Here is a 21382-nt window from a genome sequence, read left to right as displayed (position 1 = left end):
CTTGAAAGAACTCCAGGAGAATAAGCTTCGAAGGCACAAGGCAATCAACACTTGCAAAAACGAACTCTCGTTGTATTATTAATCAAAGAAATCTTGATTTACAAAGTTTAATCAAGCATCGGGCTGAGTTCTAAAGGTCCTAAATAACTAATGAATAAAATAATAATAAATTAAACATATCTTAACTCTAATTCCTAATAAAATAATAATAACTAAAGATAATATTTTTAACCCAACCTTAATTCCTAATCAAATAATAAATCTAATCCTAAAAGATAATTCATCATCCTATATTAAGTTATATTACAAATAATCAATAAAATATTGAAAATTCGTAATATTTACAAAATCACGTATTAATCCCGTATAGGTTTTTCTGCATGCATCGTCTTCGGTAAAATGGTCATATCTTGAGTTTCCGATTGCATTGATGCGATTCAAGAACCGTTGGAAATATAATAGATAGACAAACATATCTCCAGAAGACATCTTAACTAAATAAGATCAGGATCCCATTCAAAAAGTCGTCGCAAGTCTGCTTCTGTTCTGATCTTCTTTTCCAATGCTTGGACGAGTGGATCATTTGGAAGAGTTATTACTTCTTCCTTTAATGTGAGCCTTGTGATGCATGTATCATCCTCCCTTTCTTCAAAAAGATTCGACCTCGAATCGAATAGATGTGCTTTGAATCTTCGAGACTTTGTTCTTCTAATAGGTTCGAGTAGAAACATTAGTCCAAAGAAGCATGTATTATGGACTCTGGTGCATGTATCACCATTTCATCCGAAAATCCTCAACATTTCATCCAAATTGTCATGTATAAAATCCTTATTATGCTACTAAATTCATCTATAACAACTTTAAAAATTCCTATCATTCCAACACCTTAAAATCTTCCATATTTCATCCAAATTATTAAGGCTAAGAATCATACCAAATTTTCCATGTTATCCAAACTTAATTCTGACACTTCTAACTTCTTATTCTTATAGATGACAAGTCAAATTCATCCTCCAAATTCACTTAAACCTTCTTATTCAAAATTCCACCTAAAAACCCATTTTCTTTAATCTTTCATAACTTCTTCATCTTTTGATTTTAAGATAAATTAAGCTTTCCTTAAGCTTAATTATCATCTAAGGATCAAAACTCAAACTTTAAATCAATAAATAATCAACTAATGAGAAAACTTACCTTTGTAAGCTTGGCTCTCTCTCTCTCTTACATGGAGAAGAAGAAGATGAAATGGAGAAATATCTCATCATCCTTATCCCCTTATATATATATATCATTTATTTATCATTTCAATGTCAAATGATTATTTGCCCTTTCATTCTTTTAATAATTACTAACTTTTCGGAAATATCACCACATATCATTGAACTATTGAACTATTCTACTTTTATCCCCAAATTCTAAAATTTTACAATTTAGTCACTAACCTGGTATTGAGGATGTTACATTTTGTTTAAGTCCTTAATATGGTTGAGGGATTAAAATTGAATGAGAGTTAATGATTGAGGGACTAAATTGAACGAATTGATAACATTAGGAAATAAATTCGAACGTGAACAAAGTCAGTCATACCGAAAAATAAGGGACTATTCTCATAGTTTACCCTAAATAAATTTGTAATTTACCTAAAAAATATTTGTGATAATTAAAATATTGTAAATATTTGTGATAATTTACCTAAATTAACCTGATATTTAACTAATTCATACCCGAATCGTTTTGACCTAAATTAATATTGACCTTAACTAAAATTAACCCGACCTGAACCCGAATTGAGTCTAAATTAAAAATCAGTATGACATTAACCCGAACCTAAGTCGATTGGGACTCAACCTGACTTGAGTCGAACCATTAAATTGACCTAACTTGTACCCGATTTGACTTGACCTAGCATGACCTAAAACTCGTTTGATTACCTAATTTTACATCACTATTGTTATGCTTAAAAGTTTCGGGTTCGAGCACGACATCAAGGAATATGTAAATGTTTATTGTCAAATGATTGAAATCTTTCGAACAAATACTACCTTTAATTCTTTTATGATTAAGAATCTTTAAAACAAATATTACCTTTAATTATCCTAAACTAATAAAAAAATATGATAGTCACCCTTCTCCGGTGAGTTTCCCCGATAACAGGTAGGTAAAACATCTTTTTAATTAGCCCCTTGGATTTTGGAGGGAGCTTGTTGAGTTTGATAAAACCCATGCATAGTATTAAATTACGGCCAAACGTAACATAACAACTGCATCGTAATATTTTTCAAAGTCACAGCCACACCACACCACAATCACATTTGTAATTTAAAAACATAATTATCGTAACCGTAATTTAATACTATTTTCAATATCAAGAAACCATACCCAGAAACTTGTATTACATCATGGTAATTCGGGTGATATATTAATATAGAAAATTGTTTACTGAGAACATTGTTCTAAAGTCAGATTTCAACTTATGAATTGAATGAAAACAAATTGAAAAACAAAAAGCAGTTGATCAAAAACAAATGCTATGGACAAAGATCAAATATACAGAATGGCAAGGAAATGGGAAGACTCTCGATCAAGCAGAACATGAACACTCGGCATTATACAATGAACAAAATCACTGGTTCCTACACGCTGTGTATATTCATTCCGTCGATGGTGACGCCAAGGAAAGATTTAACAGAAAACCGACCATTATTCCTATCAGTCCCACAAAGGATGCGAACATGAAGGAGAAGCTGGAGTCGTTCCTGCGTCTCCTTTGCCTCTTCAGAAAATCCTGTTGAGGAAAAACATAACATGTATTATAAAGTTCTCAGATTTACCATTCAGTTTGCTGCGGGTGAAGAATTGGAGAGTTACATTATCAATTTATGATAACTAAAAACATGGTATTTTAACTAGCAAACATAACTCAATGCTTCATTAATCACAGCACAGGAAGTTTTGGGCTAGAATTTCAAGCATTTAGCAGATCAAGGTAGCTAATCCATTAAAAAAATACCTAATAATGGCACTTTTAGGTAAGAGACAAACAAAAAGATTGCAAAACCATATTAAATTCTCGATTAGCAAAACCGAGTTTCTCTTATTATTTTCCCTGTATTGGGGTGTCTGATGTGCCTGTCCATTTTTTGAGCTTATTATTGGGACACTCCTCACTGAGACCAAAATATCAGAAGTAAAAACATACCAGGTCTTGTTGCAGCTTCAATGTTTGCCGAACTGCAGCTGCAATGTTTGCCGAACTGCAGCATCCCTTTCATCCTTAAGGTGTCGTATGGTCTGATTTCATGAATAAAGAAACTTTAGAAATGAAGACATGGAAACCTGATTCTGGGTTTGAGTATTTCAGGTTAGTTTCACCAGAAAAATATCACGAAAAGTAGAAAGAAAATGGTTTTCAGTAGCTAGCTGAACATTTTTAGGGGGGGAAGACCAAGATCCTTAATCCCATAATATGCATTTCATAGAGAAGACATAGATAACAAGGAACTGAAATCATGCGCTCAAGATTTGCTTACATAAATTGAAACGAGTATGTGCAGTTCATAATATCGACTTGCTTACATTCAAACCAATTTGCGAATTCCAGAGAATTGATCAAAAGGTCTAAGCATGCATATTTCTTCCTTACAATTACAAGGAAGATGAATGATGTTGTTATACGAGAAAACTACAGTCAAGAAAGTACAGCCACCAACAAGACTCACCGAGTTTGCATCAGGGGATTGTGATGTGAAGCTCTTAAATCCTCCGTCTTCTGAATTTGCTTCACCCGAGGGAGATTCATAGAAAACTTTAACTTTGCACTCCTTGACCTCCTTAGAACCATCCTTGTTGAACTGGATGTAAAGACACATATTGCATTCCAAAAATCAAATTAGCTTTTAGATAATATCATAAAGGTAGTCAAATGAAAACATTATTCCAGTATTCTTACAGTATCTGCTGGGTGGCGGCACTATTGTACTCTGCAGCAGAAATTTGTCCTTGCATTGCATATCGGGAGGATATTCGCTTTGGGCTTGGAGAGTGACTGATAGATCAATGAAATCAGTGGCATACATAAGGTGATCTCAATGAACTAACAGAGAAATTTTACAGGAAATGAAATGGTTTGTGGGATCAAAAGTAATACCTCTGATGATACATGAGTCCCGAGGCATTACAATACCGGTGTTCGGTCGAACAAAGTTCTTAGGTGAAGTTGTTTTAACCTAAGATGATAACAAGTTGGGAAAATTAAAATCAAACAATCATATAACGGGAGAATAAACATAAACATAACAAGATATTCATGCACATATGCAACAATGACAGAAATGGTACCTTATAAGCCACATGGTTATCTGTGTTGTTCATCACTTGAAGATTACACAAAATCGGCTTGTCTAGCTCACCTGAAAACATGAATCCCATGAACAAAATTAAACTAAAAAACTTGTTTAACAACAAATATACAGAAGAAAAATCTGCATAATAACGTCTAAGAAGGATTTTAGCATTAATGCATTTGGAATAAAGAGGCTCCCAAATGCCGAAATTAAGGTAACTAAACATCGATGAGCTTTGACATATTAAACAAGCTGATAAACTAAAAAAGAGCATTCAAAACTACTTTCTTCTCCCTGAATCTTTTAAAGAATGATAGGTTAACCCTACATTACCTACTATTCATACAAGTTAGAATTCAAAAAACATCAACAATGGTTGCCAATTACAGATCAAGGGACCAGGGACGGACCGAGGGGGGCTGGCCGAGTGGTCCCCTTAAAAATTCCAAATTCTCATACAATTTAGGTATTTTCTTTGCATTTTCTATTGATAATCTATTTTTGCTCCTATAATTTTAAATTCTCCTTCCTAACATAAAATATGTGTCCGTCCCTGCAAAGGACCTTAATGAAGTCAAGAATCTGAACATAACTGAAGCAAAACAATAAAGAAATATATCAATCAAACAAAATAGGATTCATTTCCACAAGAAATTCAACACAACACCAATCCTTTGCACACATATTTTTCCTTCCCCCTAGTTCATCACACAACCATGGAACTGAATCATGAACACCCACAATCATATACAGTTTGAAGCATATGTACATACACGCATACATATAGACATCATGCATGCATGCAATGACGGATGCAGAATTTTATTTCAGGATGTACGAACTTCTAAAAGTTAACGAATTTATAAAATTTTAAGACAAAAGAGATTATTAATAGAATATACATAAAAAATATAAATATATGATGGAGGTGTGGACATAGATAAGATTGGACTTACAAATAAACTTGAGGTCATTGGGTTGAACAGATATCAACTGATTAGCGTCACCGGCAGTCATGACTAGAGCCCCCAGCGCCACTGACACCACTCTTTGAAAAACTTTTCAATCAAAACAACCCACAAACCTTTAAGAAAAATCAAAGCAAACCAAAAGGAAAGGATGATATAAAATCAACAAACAGAACCCAGAAAAGTCTTAAAAACCATTTCTCCAATAGAGTTTCTACTTCAGTTTTTTTTTTTGGGTTCATTGAAGAGATTGAAATGATTTGGTTAATATTAATCACCCGAACTAGTACGAATGAGGAACAAACATGTGGCGGGAAATGCAGCTGGTTCGGTCTTACGAGAAAGGAGTCACCGATGTCGTCGCCACAAAGGTCGGAGGTTTGCCCGAATAAAAGGAAATGGACGGTAGTTCGGAGATTCTCTATGCACCATCTGTTGCTTTGGGGAAAGGCAGAGTGAGAAAGGAAAGAGATAAACGCCGACACATGTCTATTTAACATGGAATGCAACCCGGTTCCAAGTAACAGCCTGGGGAGGGGATCCATTGACGTGGCACTTGTAAAAAAAAAGTAAGTTAGCTATTGTTCCCTTTTATTTTAACAAGATTTTTTATTTTTATCAATCGCATTATTTAATTATTTAATTATATCTAATCAAATTATTAATCGATAACATTTGATGAAGATGTTGACCTAATAATTAATAAATTGATATAATTATATATTTAATCTTCATTATTTATATATTTTATTAATTTATTTTAATAAATTTAATCTCCAATTAAATGATAGTATGTGTCATAATAGAATTAGAGGGTATTTTTGCACACTTTCCTATGTCTTTATGACATTATTTCAAACTTCTTTATTATAAAGGTTGAATTTAACGTCGTATTGAATAATCAATATGTCACTTATTGTTATAATATTGATATTCTTTATTTTAGATCTTTAAATTGAATTTGGATATACGGTTTACGACTGAAGATAGTTTTGCATGACGTTCGGTTTTGATTTGAGATCTTCGGTGATCTTTTAGTAGTTTTATCTCTTATTATGATTTATTTATCGATACAGTCGGCTCTATTCATGTTTATATTATGTTTGAGTTTTTAATATTTTTCTTGTATGATCTATATGATTACACGTGACTAGTTTCTCGTGTTAATGATTATATGAAATGTTTTAATAATATGTTTAGTTTATGTTTAATTGTAGACGTTGATTGTAATTTCAGATGTTTCATCTTTTTTTTTAATAAAACCCAATTTCACCAACAACATGTTGGTCTAGTAGAATGATACACTATATCCCTTAAACAAAGATCATACATTTATGAATGAACTAAATTGAATTGAGAAGGTCGTCATTACCTAAACATGTGGTTATAAAAAATAATAAAACAAAATTTTTGTTACATAAAAAAATTGAAATGAAAAAGCTAATTTTCTTTTATGAATCCCATTATGCAAACGGTAAATCTAAAATATTCCAATGTAAGCACTTTGAAATGAATAATTAACAGAAATAATAATTTGGACTGATTGATAATATTATAAAAGAAAAATGATTAAGTTACATTTAATTAAAATATGGAGATTAAATTCAAATTAAATACAATATAAGAATTAAAATAATTTTTTTTGTAAAAGCTTCATATATATATATATATGCACTTAATCATTTTATTAAATTTGAATTGTTCTCCTTAATAATCTACGGTAGTGAGTCCATAGGCCCATAAGCTTTAACTTTAGTTAGTGTGAAATTTAGGCATTATAGGTGATAATTAGGGATGGACATGGTCCGGCTTGCGTAGGATCGGGTCGGGTAGAATTTCCGACCAACTCAATTCGATTTGAAAATTTTATTACCTTCACCAAAAATTCGACCCAACTCCTAATATGATCCGATTTTTGAGATAAAATCCGATTCTAATCCGATTCGACGTAAAATAATATAGAATTATTTATTTTTATTCAATAAAAAAAGAAATTAATTGAAAAATAATATTATAAGAGAGATATATTTACAATTATCTCTAGATATATAAGATAATATATTATTTTTCGAATGAGGTCGAGTCGGATATTTTTCATCTAAAGCCGAACTGACCCAATTCGAATTCTATTTTTTTTAAAAAATATAACCCATTGAGTCGAGTAACATCAAACTCGACGGATTTGGGTTCCGTACCATCATTAATCATAATCATTGGATATTAATAGGAAAAATGATGTAATTGAGTTAAAATTGATAGTTTTTAATATAATTATGATTGATTGTTGATATAAACTAACATACAATGGACGGAGACGATGATAGGTTGCTAAGATTAACACGAATTGATGGGGGAAAAAAGTTTAAAAATGCATTTAAACAATTAATTGTTCCTCAATAACGACAAAGTACGTCATGGGTATGGCCGTAAATGAGTGTAGTTGAGTTCGAGTATTGTTGAATTCAACTCGAATTGAAAAGTGTAAAATTGAGTTCAATTCAACTAGAAATTCATGAACTTAAAATTGTTAAGCTCCTCGACATCGACTCAAAATTAAAATTGATGCTAAACAAACTTGAATTCAAAAAAAAATCAGACTTAACTCGAATGAAGTTCAAACTCGAACTTAAATCTTAAGTACATAAAAACCTTATATTGTATTTTTTTTAAATAACAACATATAAATACTGATATTTAACAATTTAATTTTAAAAACCTAAAAATTTAATATATTATTTTTTTCAAATTGTTTGCAAACTTTTTGAGTCGAATATACAATAACTCATTTTGGCTCGTTAAGAATTCAAATCAAGTTCGAGTCGAGTCCATTTAATTTAAGAGTTTATAAATTTATAATCAAAGCGATATTAAATAACTCACGATATATCTCGTTTGATTTATGGGGAGGTATATCATTACCGACACTTTCCCACTATGACACCAATATAAAATAAAATAATTCAATGTTAGCTTTAAAATTTTCAATTTCCACGTTGCTTGCTTGTGCTAAGCATAATATTAATACCCCCACTTTCTTCAATAATTGAGGATTCCCTGTCTTAGCTTGGAGAAAATACAGCCTTTAAAGCTTGGTTAGCTTTTAAAGAAAATGTACCTCACTCTCACGTAGGGGTGAATTAACAAAGCCTTCAATGAATTGTTTGTGAATCGTTCGTATAACGTTTATTTATATTCGTTCGATAAGCTAAATAAACAAGTATAAACAAATTTTTTTATATTTATTTAATAAACGAACGAACACGGAAAAAATGGAAATACCTAACGAAAACCCTGCTTCTCCATTACGAGATCGCAGTCATCATCCGCCGCCTGCTTTTGTTTCTCCGGCACCTCCCCCTATTGGCGGTAATATCGTTGGAAATCTTCATGGGATTGAAGTGTTGACTTCACCAACTTTGGAGAGACCATGTTCCCCCTTTCCCGACGAGGATCAACGTGTTTCTAAGAATTTCGTAATAAGGAATTTAACGATGACCGAATGGAAGAAGATCAGAACGTATGGAATTTCAGTCGACGGTGGATAGCACTAATGAGGGATCTCGGCAACAGGAAAACAAACTTATGCCAGTGCAGTCATGGGCCAATCGAAGCAGACAGTTGATGCTGTTTCGCTTCAGGCTATGGATGAGGTGGTGGTTCTGGGTGGTGAATGTATCGTGGATAATAATGGTTGTATCCTGTGATTCAATTTGCTGATCAAGTTCATGATAGAATTGACTATAGTATGCGGTGCTCGGTGATAGTCCGACTCCTGGGACGTGTCGTGGGTTACAAGACGTTGATGAATCGGATTGGTTTAATATGGCAGCTTCAAGGGCAATACCAAGTCATTGATTTAGAGAATGAATATTTCCTGGTGAAGTTTGAGAGAGAACAGGAGTATATCCATGTCTTGATGGAAGGGCCATGGACGATTTACGGAAGCTATCTTACGGTTCAACCATGGAGTCGTACATTTTCCACGTCGGAAAAACATCCATCACATGTAATTGTTTGGGTTAGATTACCGGGTCTTCCTTATAGATACTATTCCAAAGCGATCTTTCGTCGTATTGCGTCGGTTATTGGACAGGTTGTGAAGATCGATTATAGTACAAATTCAGGGGAGAGGTCGTTTTGCTCGTTTGGCAGTGTTAGTGAATCTTAACAAGCCATTAATTCCATGCTTAAAGATTGATGGGTTTTGGCAGAAAATCGAGTATGAAGGATTACAGCAAATATATTTCCAATGTGGAGTATATGGTCACTCGAAAGATATTTGTGGCTCTGTTGAAGCGAATACAAGTAAGGGAGGAGTTGTTAATGGTTCAAGCGCTGAGTTGGAGAAAGAAGTAGGTGGCGAGGAGTATGGTTTTGGACCATGGATGATAGCTGAAACGCGGCAAAGGCGTACAAAGAAATTCATGATCCGAATATGAAAACAAGTAGTGATGTTGCGAGAGGTTCACGATTTGCTATCTTGGGTGAAAAAAATAATGGCGTAACTGAAGATACTGCGAAGGTTCCAGATATAGCAACGATTGAAAGTATTCATGAGAAAATTCCAGCCAACATCTCTCGGATAGATACACGAGCAAAAGGAAAAGGTACAAAAGACAATGGTTTAATGGAGGTCGGTGCAAGTAGTCTGGGATATCTAGGTCGAACGGAAAAGGTTGGGGAAATTCGAACACTACAGCAGATAAATGTGGTAACCATAAAGGATGGGGTGACTCCCCAAGTAACGGAACATCGCAATGTTAAAGTTGCGGGTAACCACTCGGCAGTCACCATTTCGGAGGACAGTCGACCTACTGTCACAAACAAAAGCATTCGGAATAAAGGAAATAAGCGTGAGGTGGGGGATGGTTCTAAGGGACTGAAAGTGAAAAAGAAAAATAAAGATTTTAAATTCCCACCGGCAATTCTTACAGATTGGTTACAGAATGCAACGCTTAGCACATGGACCGCATATCGCTGCATGGAGAGGGCTCATCCTCCTTACGTGAAAACAATAGGGAGAAGGAAACTCACCTGTAGTGGGACCGTTGGAAATAGTAGCGGCAGATGTTATTTTCCCAAATGGCGAGAACGCTAACCCGAATTTACCCCAGTAAGGGTGCTCTTGAATATTTTGTTTAATGGTTAATATTTTTTTGGAATTGTCAGGGCGCTGGTAGCCCAAATTTTAGACGTTACTTTCGGGAACATTGTCGGGAAAGTAAACCTGGAATTGTTGCGCTACTAGAGACTCAGATTAGTGGTAATGCTGCTGAGAAAGTCATCCGGAAATTCGGTTTTCAGAACTCTTTTAGAGTCGAAGCTTTGGGATTTAGTGGTGGAATTTGGCTACTTTGGAAAGATGGATTAAATGTCGAAGTTTTTACTATTTCAACTCAATTTATTCATAGCAGATGTTGGTCTGATGTTGTAAATAGATGGCTATTTTACTGTAGTTTATGCGAGCCCTCAAGTGGAGAAACGAAAGCTAGTATGAAAGCATCTTATGAATCTTGATCCAGGTGACAATGAAGCTTGGGCATTGGGTGTTTATTTCAATTCCATTCTTCGTCTCGAGGAAAGGGAGGGAGGAGCAAGTCATGGTTCAGGAGTTAGTAACTTGTTTGCGGAGTTTGTTTTTGAGATGGGGTTATTCGAAGTGAATTATCGGGGACCAAAGTTCACGTGGAGAAGAGGTAATCTTTGTAAACGATTAGATCGCTGCCTTATGAACATTTGTTGGGCGGATGTTTTCTCGGGCACTTTGGTCTTACATCTAGACAGGGTGGGTTCGGATCATTGCCCTCTTCTAAAGCTCAGAGTAACACGAGAGTTCAGGGGACTCGACCTTTTCGTTTATTGTTGCATGGCAGGACCACCCTCAATTTAAGAATTTCTTGTCCGAAGCTTGGAATAATGATTTGGATGGCCTTTTGACAAGGAACTCAATCGAACTCTTTTGGTACTTATCCCAAAAATTAAAGTACCAGAGTCGTTTAACCATTTTCGACCCATTAGTTTGTGCTCAGTTTTATATAAGCTGATCACAAAGATCATTGTGAATCGGCTGAAACCTTTAATGAGTCTCTGGATCTCGAAAACTCAAACAAGCTTTGTCCCTGACAGGTCGATCACTGATATATCGTTGCGCAAGAGGTAGTCCACTCTATGAGATTGAAGAAAGGAAAGACTGGTTATATGGCTATCAAGATTGATCTTGAGAAAGCGTATGATCGACTTGAATGGCCTTTCATCGATGACACATTAAAAGAGCTTCACATCCCGGACAATCTTAGGATGCTTATCATGCGTTGTGTGTCTTCAGTCTCGACTCAAGTGCTTTGGAACGGTGCTATGTCTGCATCGTTCAACCCATCAAGAGGGCTTCGCCAATGTGATCCTTTATCACCTTATTTGTTTGTTATGTGCATGGAGAGGTTAGCATATGCGATAGCTGGTGCGGTGACTAATGGAATGTGAAAGCCTATTCGCTTGTGTCGTAATGGGCCTGCTCTCCCATCTATTCTTCGCCGATGACTTGGTTCTTTTTGCAGAGGCTTCTATCGAGCAATGTAATGTTTTACGGGGAATATTGGAGCTATTCTGTAATTTTTCGGGACAAAAGATCAATATCCAGAAAACTACTATTTATTACTCAATGAATGTGGATTCGAGCTTGAAAAATTCTATCAGTGCATCTTTTGGCTTCCAAGAGGTTCAAAATTTGGGTAAGTATCTTGGAGTTCCTCTTTTACATTCTCGGATTACGAAATCTTCGTACAATTATATGTTTCGAGAGTTCGTGATAAGGTCTCAGGGTGGACGGTTAAAACTTTGTCATTGGCTGGAAGAATCACCTTGGCAAAAACAGTGCTATCGGTTATTCCTTGTTACTCAATGCAATCAACGAAGCTTCCGAAAGGGACATGTGACGAGATAGAAAGGCTAATTCGAGGTTTTATTTGGGGACATACTGAGACTAGAAGTGGAGTACATCTCGTTCATTGGGAGAACATTTGCAAACCAACTGTTAAGGGTGGCCTGGGTATGAAGAAATTGAACGTACAAAATGAGGCTTTTCTCATGAAACTAGCTTACAAATTGGCGGTTAATTCCGATCAGTTGTGGGCTAGAGTACTACGCACAAAATATAAGTGGGTGGAATTGATACCCAGTCCATTAATCGCACGAGAAGTTCGCATGTTTGGAAGGGTATATCTCAAGTATGGAACGAGGTGAGACAATACTTTGTTTGGAATATTAGTAATGGGTGTACTGTTGACTTTTGGAGGGGGGATTGGCTTAGTGACATGGGACCTTTGGAGAGTTGTATTGTCAATCCAGCAGAAAGAAACAATCTCCCAAGGATATCAGTTTCTTCTATGATCGATACTAATGGTCAGTGGCGTTGGGATTTCATCATTGACAAACTGCCAAACAGCATCATTCATCGTCTGGCAGCAACAATGCCCCCACGGCAAAACTGTCGAACTGATACTCTGGGTTGGAAATGGAATGTTGACCGGCAATTCTCGGTTAAATCAGCTTACGAGTTGAGGCGGGGAATTTTGAATGATGATTCGCATAAAGTGTGGGAGGTGATATCAAAGTATCGAGGATTGCAGCGAATTAAAATCTTTTTATGGTTACTAGCGAATTATCGACTACTTACTAATGCAGAGCGAGTCAGACGACATATGGCCACATTTAACAGCTGTGGAATCTGCGGACAGTCAGGCGAAACATCATATCATCTCTTTCGTCAGTGTCATATGGCTATGGCTATTTGGTCATCATTAATTAAAACGGAGAAGTTAGCGGATTTTTTCACAAGGGATTTCATAGATTGGATGCAAATTAACATCGCTTCTCCGGGGTTTATGCACGTGAAGAAAGTGATTGGGACTTATTGTTTGGTTCGATTCTTTGGTTGATCTGGAAGAACCAGAATAGAAGATTGTTTGATCCAGATTATTTTGAGCATGAGTCTGTACTAGAAAAGAGTAGGCGCCTCACTCTTGAAGCTACCTGTGCATTGGATTCAGCTTTGTCAAAGTTCCAGCCTTCTCATCGTTCCTCTACTATGTCCGATATTTGGCATCCGCCTCCTCATAATTGGTGTAAGGTTAATACAGATGGGTCTCGTAACGTAGAAAATGGATTAGCGTCATGTGGAGGCGTCATTCGATCCTCGAATGGTGGTTGGATGTTTGGATTTCTAAAGTGATCGGAGTTTGTTCCATAGTTGAAGCGGAGTTATGGGGTATCCATGAAGGTCTCTCCATGCTTGGAACCTAGGAGAAAGGCAAATCATAGTGGAAGCAGATCGTTTTGAGGTTGTCCGAATGCTAAAGGTAAACTCTAAGAGAGGCTCGATTTTTACACTTCTTGACCGCGTTTTTGAGTTGATTAACTGATTGGAATATTATTTTGAGGCATATAAGCCGGACTACAATAAGGTGGCAGATCGACTAGCTAAGATTGCCATAACAAGAGGAGAGGTTCATAAGGTATTCTCCGTTCCACTGCGGGAAGTGGTTGAATTAGTTCAACAGGAAGCTGCCGACTGCATTTTGACAGCAGAAGCTTAATCTACTGCAGTTTATTTCTTTTGTTCACAAAAAAAAAATAAACGAACGAACACGAACAAATGTGTGTTCAGTTCGTTTATTTTCACGAACAAACTCGTTTATGTTCACGAACAAACTCGTTTATGAGCTCATTTATCGACTAGTATTTTTGTTCATGAACATGCTTGTTACTATGTTCTCTTCTTTTTTTTTTACATTTTAAATATTTGTGAAGATAGAGACTAAATTTAACACATGATAAAAGTTAAAATTTAAATTGTAAATTTTAAGGAGTTTAAGCACCAGTGGTGTAACTTTGTCATTTTTCTTTAGCTTACAAATGAAAGTGTAAATGACAACATACTAAAGGAACACTAAATGAATGATAAATGAATAAACTCTAAATGAACCCTAAAGAAACATATTAGTGAACATATAAATGAACATGTTCGCAAACATTAAACGAGCATGTTCTTGAACAATAAACAAACAAACAGAAACACCTTCAAAAATAAATAAACGAATATGATATTAAAATTTAAATGAACACGAAGTGAACAAAAATATCTTAAAAATAAACAAACAAACACGTACATAACCTTGTTCATTCAAGCTCGGTTCATTTACGCCTCTAACTCTCACATAACCTTCAAGGCAGGAACACATCTCTTTAGAGCTCCTAGTTTCTTTGAAACTAGTTTAAAGATCAGGAAATGGGAAGGCTCCATTGCAAATCAAGTAAAATCAAAACAATGCTTAGTTTGGAATCTAAGGCAATCATTTTTAATAGTTTGAGTGATTATAAAGTTAATATCTATTTTTTTGTGTAAATGATATTCAATATATGAAGTTGCAATCTGGAAATTTTCATCACGAAATTCCTCCTGTAGAATTTTCAAGAAATTCGACAAGATCCTAGACCGAATCTGCCAATGAAACTTGAAGAATGTATTTGAAGGCTCTAATGAACTCCAATTTGGGTGAATTTTGGACTGGAGATTATATTAGGATGAATATGATATCTGAAGAAAATCATCCCTAAATACCTTCGTTTGCAATTTTTTTTTGAAATTTTGGTTTTTTGTTTTTTTTTTTTTTGCCTTTTTTTGTTTTTTGAAAAAATAGCAAACTAACAAGAAGGATTTGAATCTAAATTAAAATTAAATAAAAAGAACCTGAAATGATGAATCTTCTCTGGACTAGCTCTGTTGGGATACCTTGACGGTTTTGTGTGCAAGAACAAGCAAGATTGCTTGCTTCTTTCCAATAATCGGCCCAAATCTGATACCAATTGATAGGGAAGCGGTGGCGGGTTAATGAACGTTGCTCTTGTTGAAGAATCAAACCTAGAAAAGATCTAGACTCAATGAAGAACAATAAGGGATGAATGGGGAAGGTGGCGGCAATAGTTAGGGTTCTTTAGGGTTTTTTTGTTCAAGAAATCAAAAGATCTCATTTATGAAAGTGCACGGTAATGATGATTGATGGTGTTGATGGATATGTGGAAAATCGATGAATAATATCCTATCGAGTCCTCCTAGTCGCAATGAAAAGACAAACACGATAATATGGCTCTAACCAACCCTCCTAGTCGTAATGAAAAGGCAAATTGGAGTGTGAAGATTAATCTCCTCACAAGAACTTGAAAGAACTCCAGGAGAATAAGCTTCGAAGGCACAAGGCAATCAACACTTGCAAAAACGAACTCTCGTTGTATTATTAATCAAAGAAATCTTGATTACAAAGTTTAATCAAGCATCCTTTATATTGGGGCTGAGTCTAAAGGTCCTAAATAACTAATGAATAAAATAATAATAAATTAAACATATCTTAACTCTAATTCCTAATAAAATAATAATAACTAAAGATAATATTTTAACCCAGCCTTAATTCCTAATCAAATAATAAATCTAATCCTAAAAGATAATTCATCATCCTATATTAAGTTATATTACAAATAATCAATAAAATATTGAAAATTCGTAATATTTACAAAATCACGTATTAATCCCGTATAGGTTTTTCTGCATGCATCGTCTTCGGTAAAATGGTCATATCTTGAGTTTCCGATATTGCATTGATGCGATTCAAGAACCGTTGGAAATATAATAGATAGACAAACATCTCCAGAAGACATCTAACTAAATAAGATCAGGATCACATTCAAAAAGTCGTCGCAAGTCTGCTTCTGTTCTGATCTTCTTTCCAATGCTTGGACGAGTGGATCATTTGGAAGAGTTATTACTTCTTCCTTTAATGTGAGCCTTGTGATGCATGTGTATCATCCTCCCTTTCTTCAAAAAGATTCGACCTCGAATCGAATAGATGTGCTTTGAATCTTCGAGACTTGTTCTTCTAATAGGTTCGAGTAGAAACATTAGTCCAAAGAAGCATGTATTATGGACTCTGGTGCATGTATCACCATTTCATCCGAAATCCTCAACATTTCATCCAAATTGTCATGTATAAAATCCTTATTATGCTACTAAATTCATCTATAACAACTTTAACAAATTCCTATCATTCCAACACCTTAAAATCTTCCATATTTCATCCAAATTATTAAGGCTAAGAATCACCAAATTTTCCATGTTATCCAAACTTAATTCTGACACTTCTAACTTCTTATTCTTATAGATGACAAGTCAAATTCATCCTCCAAATTCACTTAAACATTCTTATTCAAAATTCCACCTAAAAACCCATTTTCTTTAATCTTCATAACTTCTTCATCTTTTGATTTAAGATAAATTAAGCTTTCCTTAAGCTTAATTATCATAAGGATCAAAACTCAAACTTTAAATCAATAAATAATCAACTAATGAGAAAAACTTACCTTTGTAAGCTTGGCTCTCTCTCTCTTTACATGGAGAAGAAGAAGATGAAATGGAGAAATATCTCATCATCCTTATCCCTTAAATATATATATATATCATTTATTTCATTTCAATGTCAAATGACTATTTTGCCCTTTCATTCTTTTAATAATTACTAATAACTTTTCGGAAATATCACCACATTATCATTGAACTATTGAACTATTCTACTTTTATCCCCAAATTCTAAATTTTACAATTTAGTCACTAACCTGGTATTGAGGATGTTACATTTTGTTTAAGTCCTTAATATGGTTGAGGGATTAAAATTGAATGAGAGTTAATGATTGAGGGACTAAATTGAACGAATTGATAACATTAGGAAATAAATTCGAACGTGAACAAAGTCAGTCATACCGAAAAATAAGGGACTATTCTCATAGTTTACCCTAATAAATTTGTAATTTACCTAAAAAATATTTGTGATAATTAAAATATTGTAAATATTTGTGATAATTTACCTAAATTAACCTGATATTTAACTAATTCATACCCGAATCGTTTTGACCTAAATTATATTGACCTTAACTAAAATTAACCCGACCTGAACCCGAATTGAGTCTAAATTAAAAATCAGTATGACATTAACCGAACCTAAGTCGATTGGGACTCAACCTGACTTGAGTCGAACCATTAAATTGACCTAACTTGTACCCGATTTGACTTGACCTAGCATGACCTAAAACTCGTTTGATTACCTAATTTTACATCACTATTGTTATGCTTAAAAGTTTCGGGTTCGAGCACGACATCAAGGAATATGTAAATGTTTATTGTCAAATGATTGAAATCTTTCGAAATACTACCTTTAATTCTTTTATGATTAAGAATCTTTAAAACAAATATTACCTTTAATTATCCTAAACTAATAAAAAAAATATGATAGTCACCCTTCTCCGGTGAGTTTCCCCGATAACAGGTAGGTAAAACATCTTTTTAATTAGCCCCTTGGATTTGGAGGGAGCTTGTTGAGTTGATAAAACCCATGCATAGTATTAAATTACGGCCAAACGTAACATAACAACTGCATCGTAATATTTTTCAAAGTCACAGCCACACCACACCACAATCACATTTGTAATTTAAAAACATAATTATCGTAACCGTAATTTAATACTATTTTCAATATCAAAAACCATACCCAGAAACTTGTATTACATCATGGTAATTCGGGGATATATTATATAGAAAATTGTTTACTGAGAACATTGTTCTAAAGTCAGATTTCAACTTATGAATTGAATGAAAACAATTGAAAAACAAAAAGCAGTTGATCAAAAACAAATGCTATGGACAAAGATCAAAATACAGAATGGCAAGGAAATGGGAAGACTCTCGATCAAGCAGAACATGAACTCGGCATTATACAATGAACAAAATCACTGGTTCTACACGCTGTGTTATTCATTCCGTCGATGGTGACCAAGGAAAGATTTAACAGAAAACCGACCATTATTCCTATCAGTCCCACAAAGGATGCGAACATGAAGGAGAAGCTGGAGTCGTTCCTGCGTCTCCTTGCCTCTTCAGAAAATCCTGTTGAGGAAAAACATAACATGTATGTATTATAAAGTTCTCAGATTTACCATTCAGTTTGCTGCGGGTGAAGAATTGGAGAGTTACATTATCAATTTATGATAACTAAAAACATGGTATTTTAACTAGCAAACATAACTCAATGCTTCATTAATCACAGCACAGGAAGTTTTGGGCTAGAATTTCAAGCATTTAGCAGATCAAGGTAGCTAATCCATTAAAAAAATACCTAATAATGGCACTTTTAGGTAAGAGACAAACAAAAAGATTGCAAAACCATATTAAATTCTCGATTAGCAAAACCGAGTTTCTCTTATTATTTTCCTGTATGGGGTGTCTGATGTGCCTGTCCATTTTTGAGCTTATTATTGGGACTCCTCACTGAGACCAAAATATCAGAAGTAAAAACATACCAGGTCTTGTTGCAGCTTCAATGTTTGCCGAACTGCAGCTGCAATGTTTGCCGAACTGCAGCATCCCTTTCATCCTTAAGGTGTCGTATGGTCTGATTCATGAATAAAGAAACTTTAGAAATGAAGACATGGAAACCTGATTCTGGGTTTGAGTATTTCAGGTTAGTTCACCAGAAAAATATCACGAAAAGTAGAAAGAAATGGTTTTCAGTAGCTAGCTGAACATTTTTAGGGGGGGAAGACCAAGATCCTTAATCCCCTAATATGCATTCATAGAGAAGACATAGATAACAAGGAACTGAAATCATGCGCTCAAGATTTGCTTACATAAATTGAAACGAGTATGTGCAGTTCATAATATCGACTTGCTTACATTCAAAACCAATTTGCGAATTCCAGAGAATTGATCAAAAGGTCTAAGCATGCATATTTCTTCCTTACAATTACAAGGAAGATGAATGATGTTGTTATACGAGAAAACTACAGTCAAGAAGTACAGCCACCAACAAGACTCACCGAGTTTGCATCAGGGGATTGTGATGTGAAGCTCTTAAATCCTCCGTCTTCTGAATTTGCTTCACCCGAGGGAGATTCATAGAAAACTTTAACTTTGCACTCCTTGACCTCCTTAGAACCATCTTGTTGAACTGGATGTAAAGACACATATTGCATTCCAAAAATCAAATTAGCTTTTAGATAATATAAAGGTAGTCAAATGAAAACATTATTCCAGTATTCTTACAGTATCTGCTGGGTGGCGGCACTATTGTACTCTGCAGCAGAAATTTGTCCTTGCATTGCATATCGGGAGGATATTCGCTTTGGGCTTGGAGAGTGACTGATAGATCAATGAAAGTGGCATACATAAGGTGATCTCAATGACTAACAGAGAAATTTTACAGGAAATGAAATGGTTTGTGGGATCAAAAGTAATACCTCTGATGATACATGAGTCCCGAGGCATTACAATACGGTGTTCGGTCGAACAAAGTTCTTAGGTGAAGTTGTTTTAACCTAAGATGATAACAAGTTGGGAAAATTAAAATCAAACAATCATATAACGGGAGGAGAATAAACATAAACATAACAAATATTCAGCACATATGCAACAATGACAGAAATGGTACCTTATAAGCCACATGGTTATCTGTGTTGTTCATCACTTGAAGATTACACAAAATCGGCTTGTCTAGCTCACCTGAAAACATGAATCCCATGAACAAAATTAAACTAAAAAACTTGTTTAACAAAAAATACAGAAGAAAAATCGCATAATAACGTCTAAGAAGGATTTTAGCATTAATGCATTTGGAATAAAGAGGCTCCCAAATGCCGAAATTAAGGTAACTAAACATCGATGAGCTTTGACATATTAAACAAGCTGATAAACTAAAAAGAGCATTCAAAACTACTTTCTTCTCCCTGAATCTTTTAAAGAATGATAGGTTAACCCTACATTACCTACTATTCATACAAGTTAGAATTCAAAAAACATCAACAATGGTTGCCAATTACAGATCAAGGGACCAGGGACGGACCGAGGGGGGCTGGCCGAGTGGTCCCCTTAAAAATTCCAAATTCTCATACAATTTAGGTATTTTCTTTGCATTTTCTATTGATAATCTATTTTTGCTCCTATAATTTTATAATTCTCCTTCCTAACATAAAATATGTGTCCGTCCCTGCAAAGGACCTTAATGAAGTCAAGAATCTGAACATAACTGAAGCAAAACAATAAAGAAATATATCAATCAAACAAAATAGGATTCATTTCCACAAGAAATTCAACACAACACCATCCTTTGCACATATTTTTCCTTCCCCCTAGTTCATCACACAACCATGGAACTGAATCATGAACACCCACAATCATATACAGTTTGAAGCATATTACATACACGCATACATATAGACATCATGCATGCATGCAATGACGGATGCAGAATTTTATTTCAGGATGTACGAACTTCTAAAAGTTAACGAATTTATAAAATTTTAAGACAAAAGAGATTATTAATAGAATATACATAAAAAAATATAAAATATATGATGGAGGTGTGGACATAGATAAGATTGGACTTACAAATAACTTGAGGTCATTGGGTTGAACAGATATCAACTGATTAGCGTCACCGGCAGTCATGACTAGAGCCCCCAGCGCCACTGACACCACTCTTTGAAAAACTTTTCAATCAAAACAACCCACAAACCTTTAAGAAAAATCAAAGCAAACCAAAGGAAAGGATGATATAAAATCAACAAACAGAACCCAGAAAAGTCTTAAAAACCATTTCTCCAATAGAGTTTCTACTTCAGTTTTTTTTTTTTGGGTTCATTGAAGAGATTGAAATGATTTGGTTAATATTAATCACCCGAACTAGTACGAATGAGGAACAAACATGTGGCGGGAAATGCAGCTGTTCGGTCTTACGAGAAAGGAGTCACCGATGTCGTCGCCACAAAGGTCGGAGGTTTGCCCGAATAAAAGGAAATGGACGGTAGTTCGGAGATTCTCTATGCACCATCTGTTGCTTTGGGGAAAGGCAGAGTGAGAAAGGAAAGAGATAAACGCCGACACATGTCTATTTAACATGGATGCAACCGGTTCCAAGTAACAGCCTGGGGGGGATCCATTGACGTGGCACTTGTAAAAAAAAAGTAAGTTAGCTATTGTTC

General features: G+C 34.8%; 1 protein-coding gene and 2 pseudogenes across 1 annotated transcript; 1 reads left to right on the top strand and 2 right to left on the bottom strand.

Moving 5' to 3' along the window:
- Positions 1 to 2494: 2494 nt before the first annotated feature.
- Positions 2495 to 5759, bottom strand: LOC120146353 (annotated as a pseudogene).
- A 3148-nt stretch (positions 5760 to 8907) lies between these two features.
- Positions 8908 to 9750, top strand: LOC120146360. The gene is made up of 3 exons (XM_039159948.1): positions 8908 to 8983; positions 9076 to 9404; positions 9523 to 9750. The coding sequence occupies exons 1-3, from the start codon at positions 8908 to 8910 to the stop codon at positions 9748 to 9750; spliced, it is 633 nt and encodes a 210-aa protein (XP_039015879.1).
- An 8525-nt stretch (positions 9751 to 18275) lies between these two features.
- Positions 18276 to 21105, bottom strand: LOC120146359 (annotated as a pseudogene).
- Between the last annotated feature and the right edge of the window lie 277 nt (positions 21106 to 21382).

This window comes from Hibiscus syriacus, unplaced genomic scaffold, assembly GCF_006381635.1.
Source record: "Hibiscus syriacus cultivar Baekdansim isolate YM2019G1 unplaced genomic scaffold, ASM638163v2 tig00110912_pilon, whole genome shotgun sequence".
In the NCBI taxonomy this organism is placed as follows: Eukaryota; Viridiplantae; Streptophyta; class Magnoliopsida; order Malvales; family Malvaceae; genus Hibiscus; species Hibiscus syriacus.
This window is presented reverse-complemented; position numbering and strand designations above follow the sequence as displayed.

Bases quoted from the DNA above. Each gene is read 5' to 3' on its own strand.
- LOC120146360 (XM_039159948.1), top strand. From the start codon at position 8,908: ATGGGCCAATCGAAGCAGACAGTTGATGCTGTTTCGCTTCAGGCTATG. The intron at 8,984-9,075 runs GTATCGTGGATA...GCTCGGTGATAG, and splicing joins GGTGGTTCTGGGTGGTGAAT to TCCGACTCCTGGGACGTGTC. The intron at 9,405-9,522 runs GTTGTGAAGATC...GGGTTTTGGCAG, and splicing joins TTGCGTCGGTTATTGGACAG to AAAATCGAGTATGAAGGATT.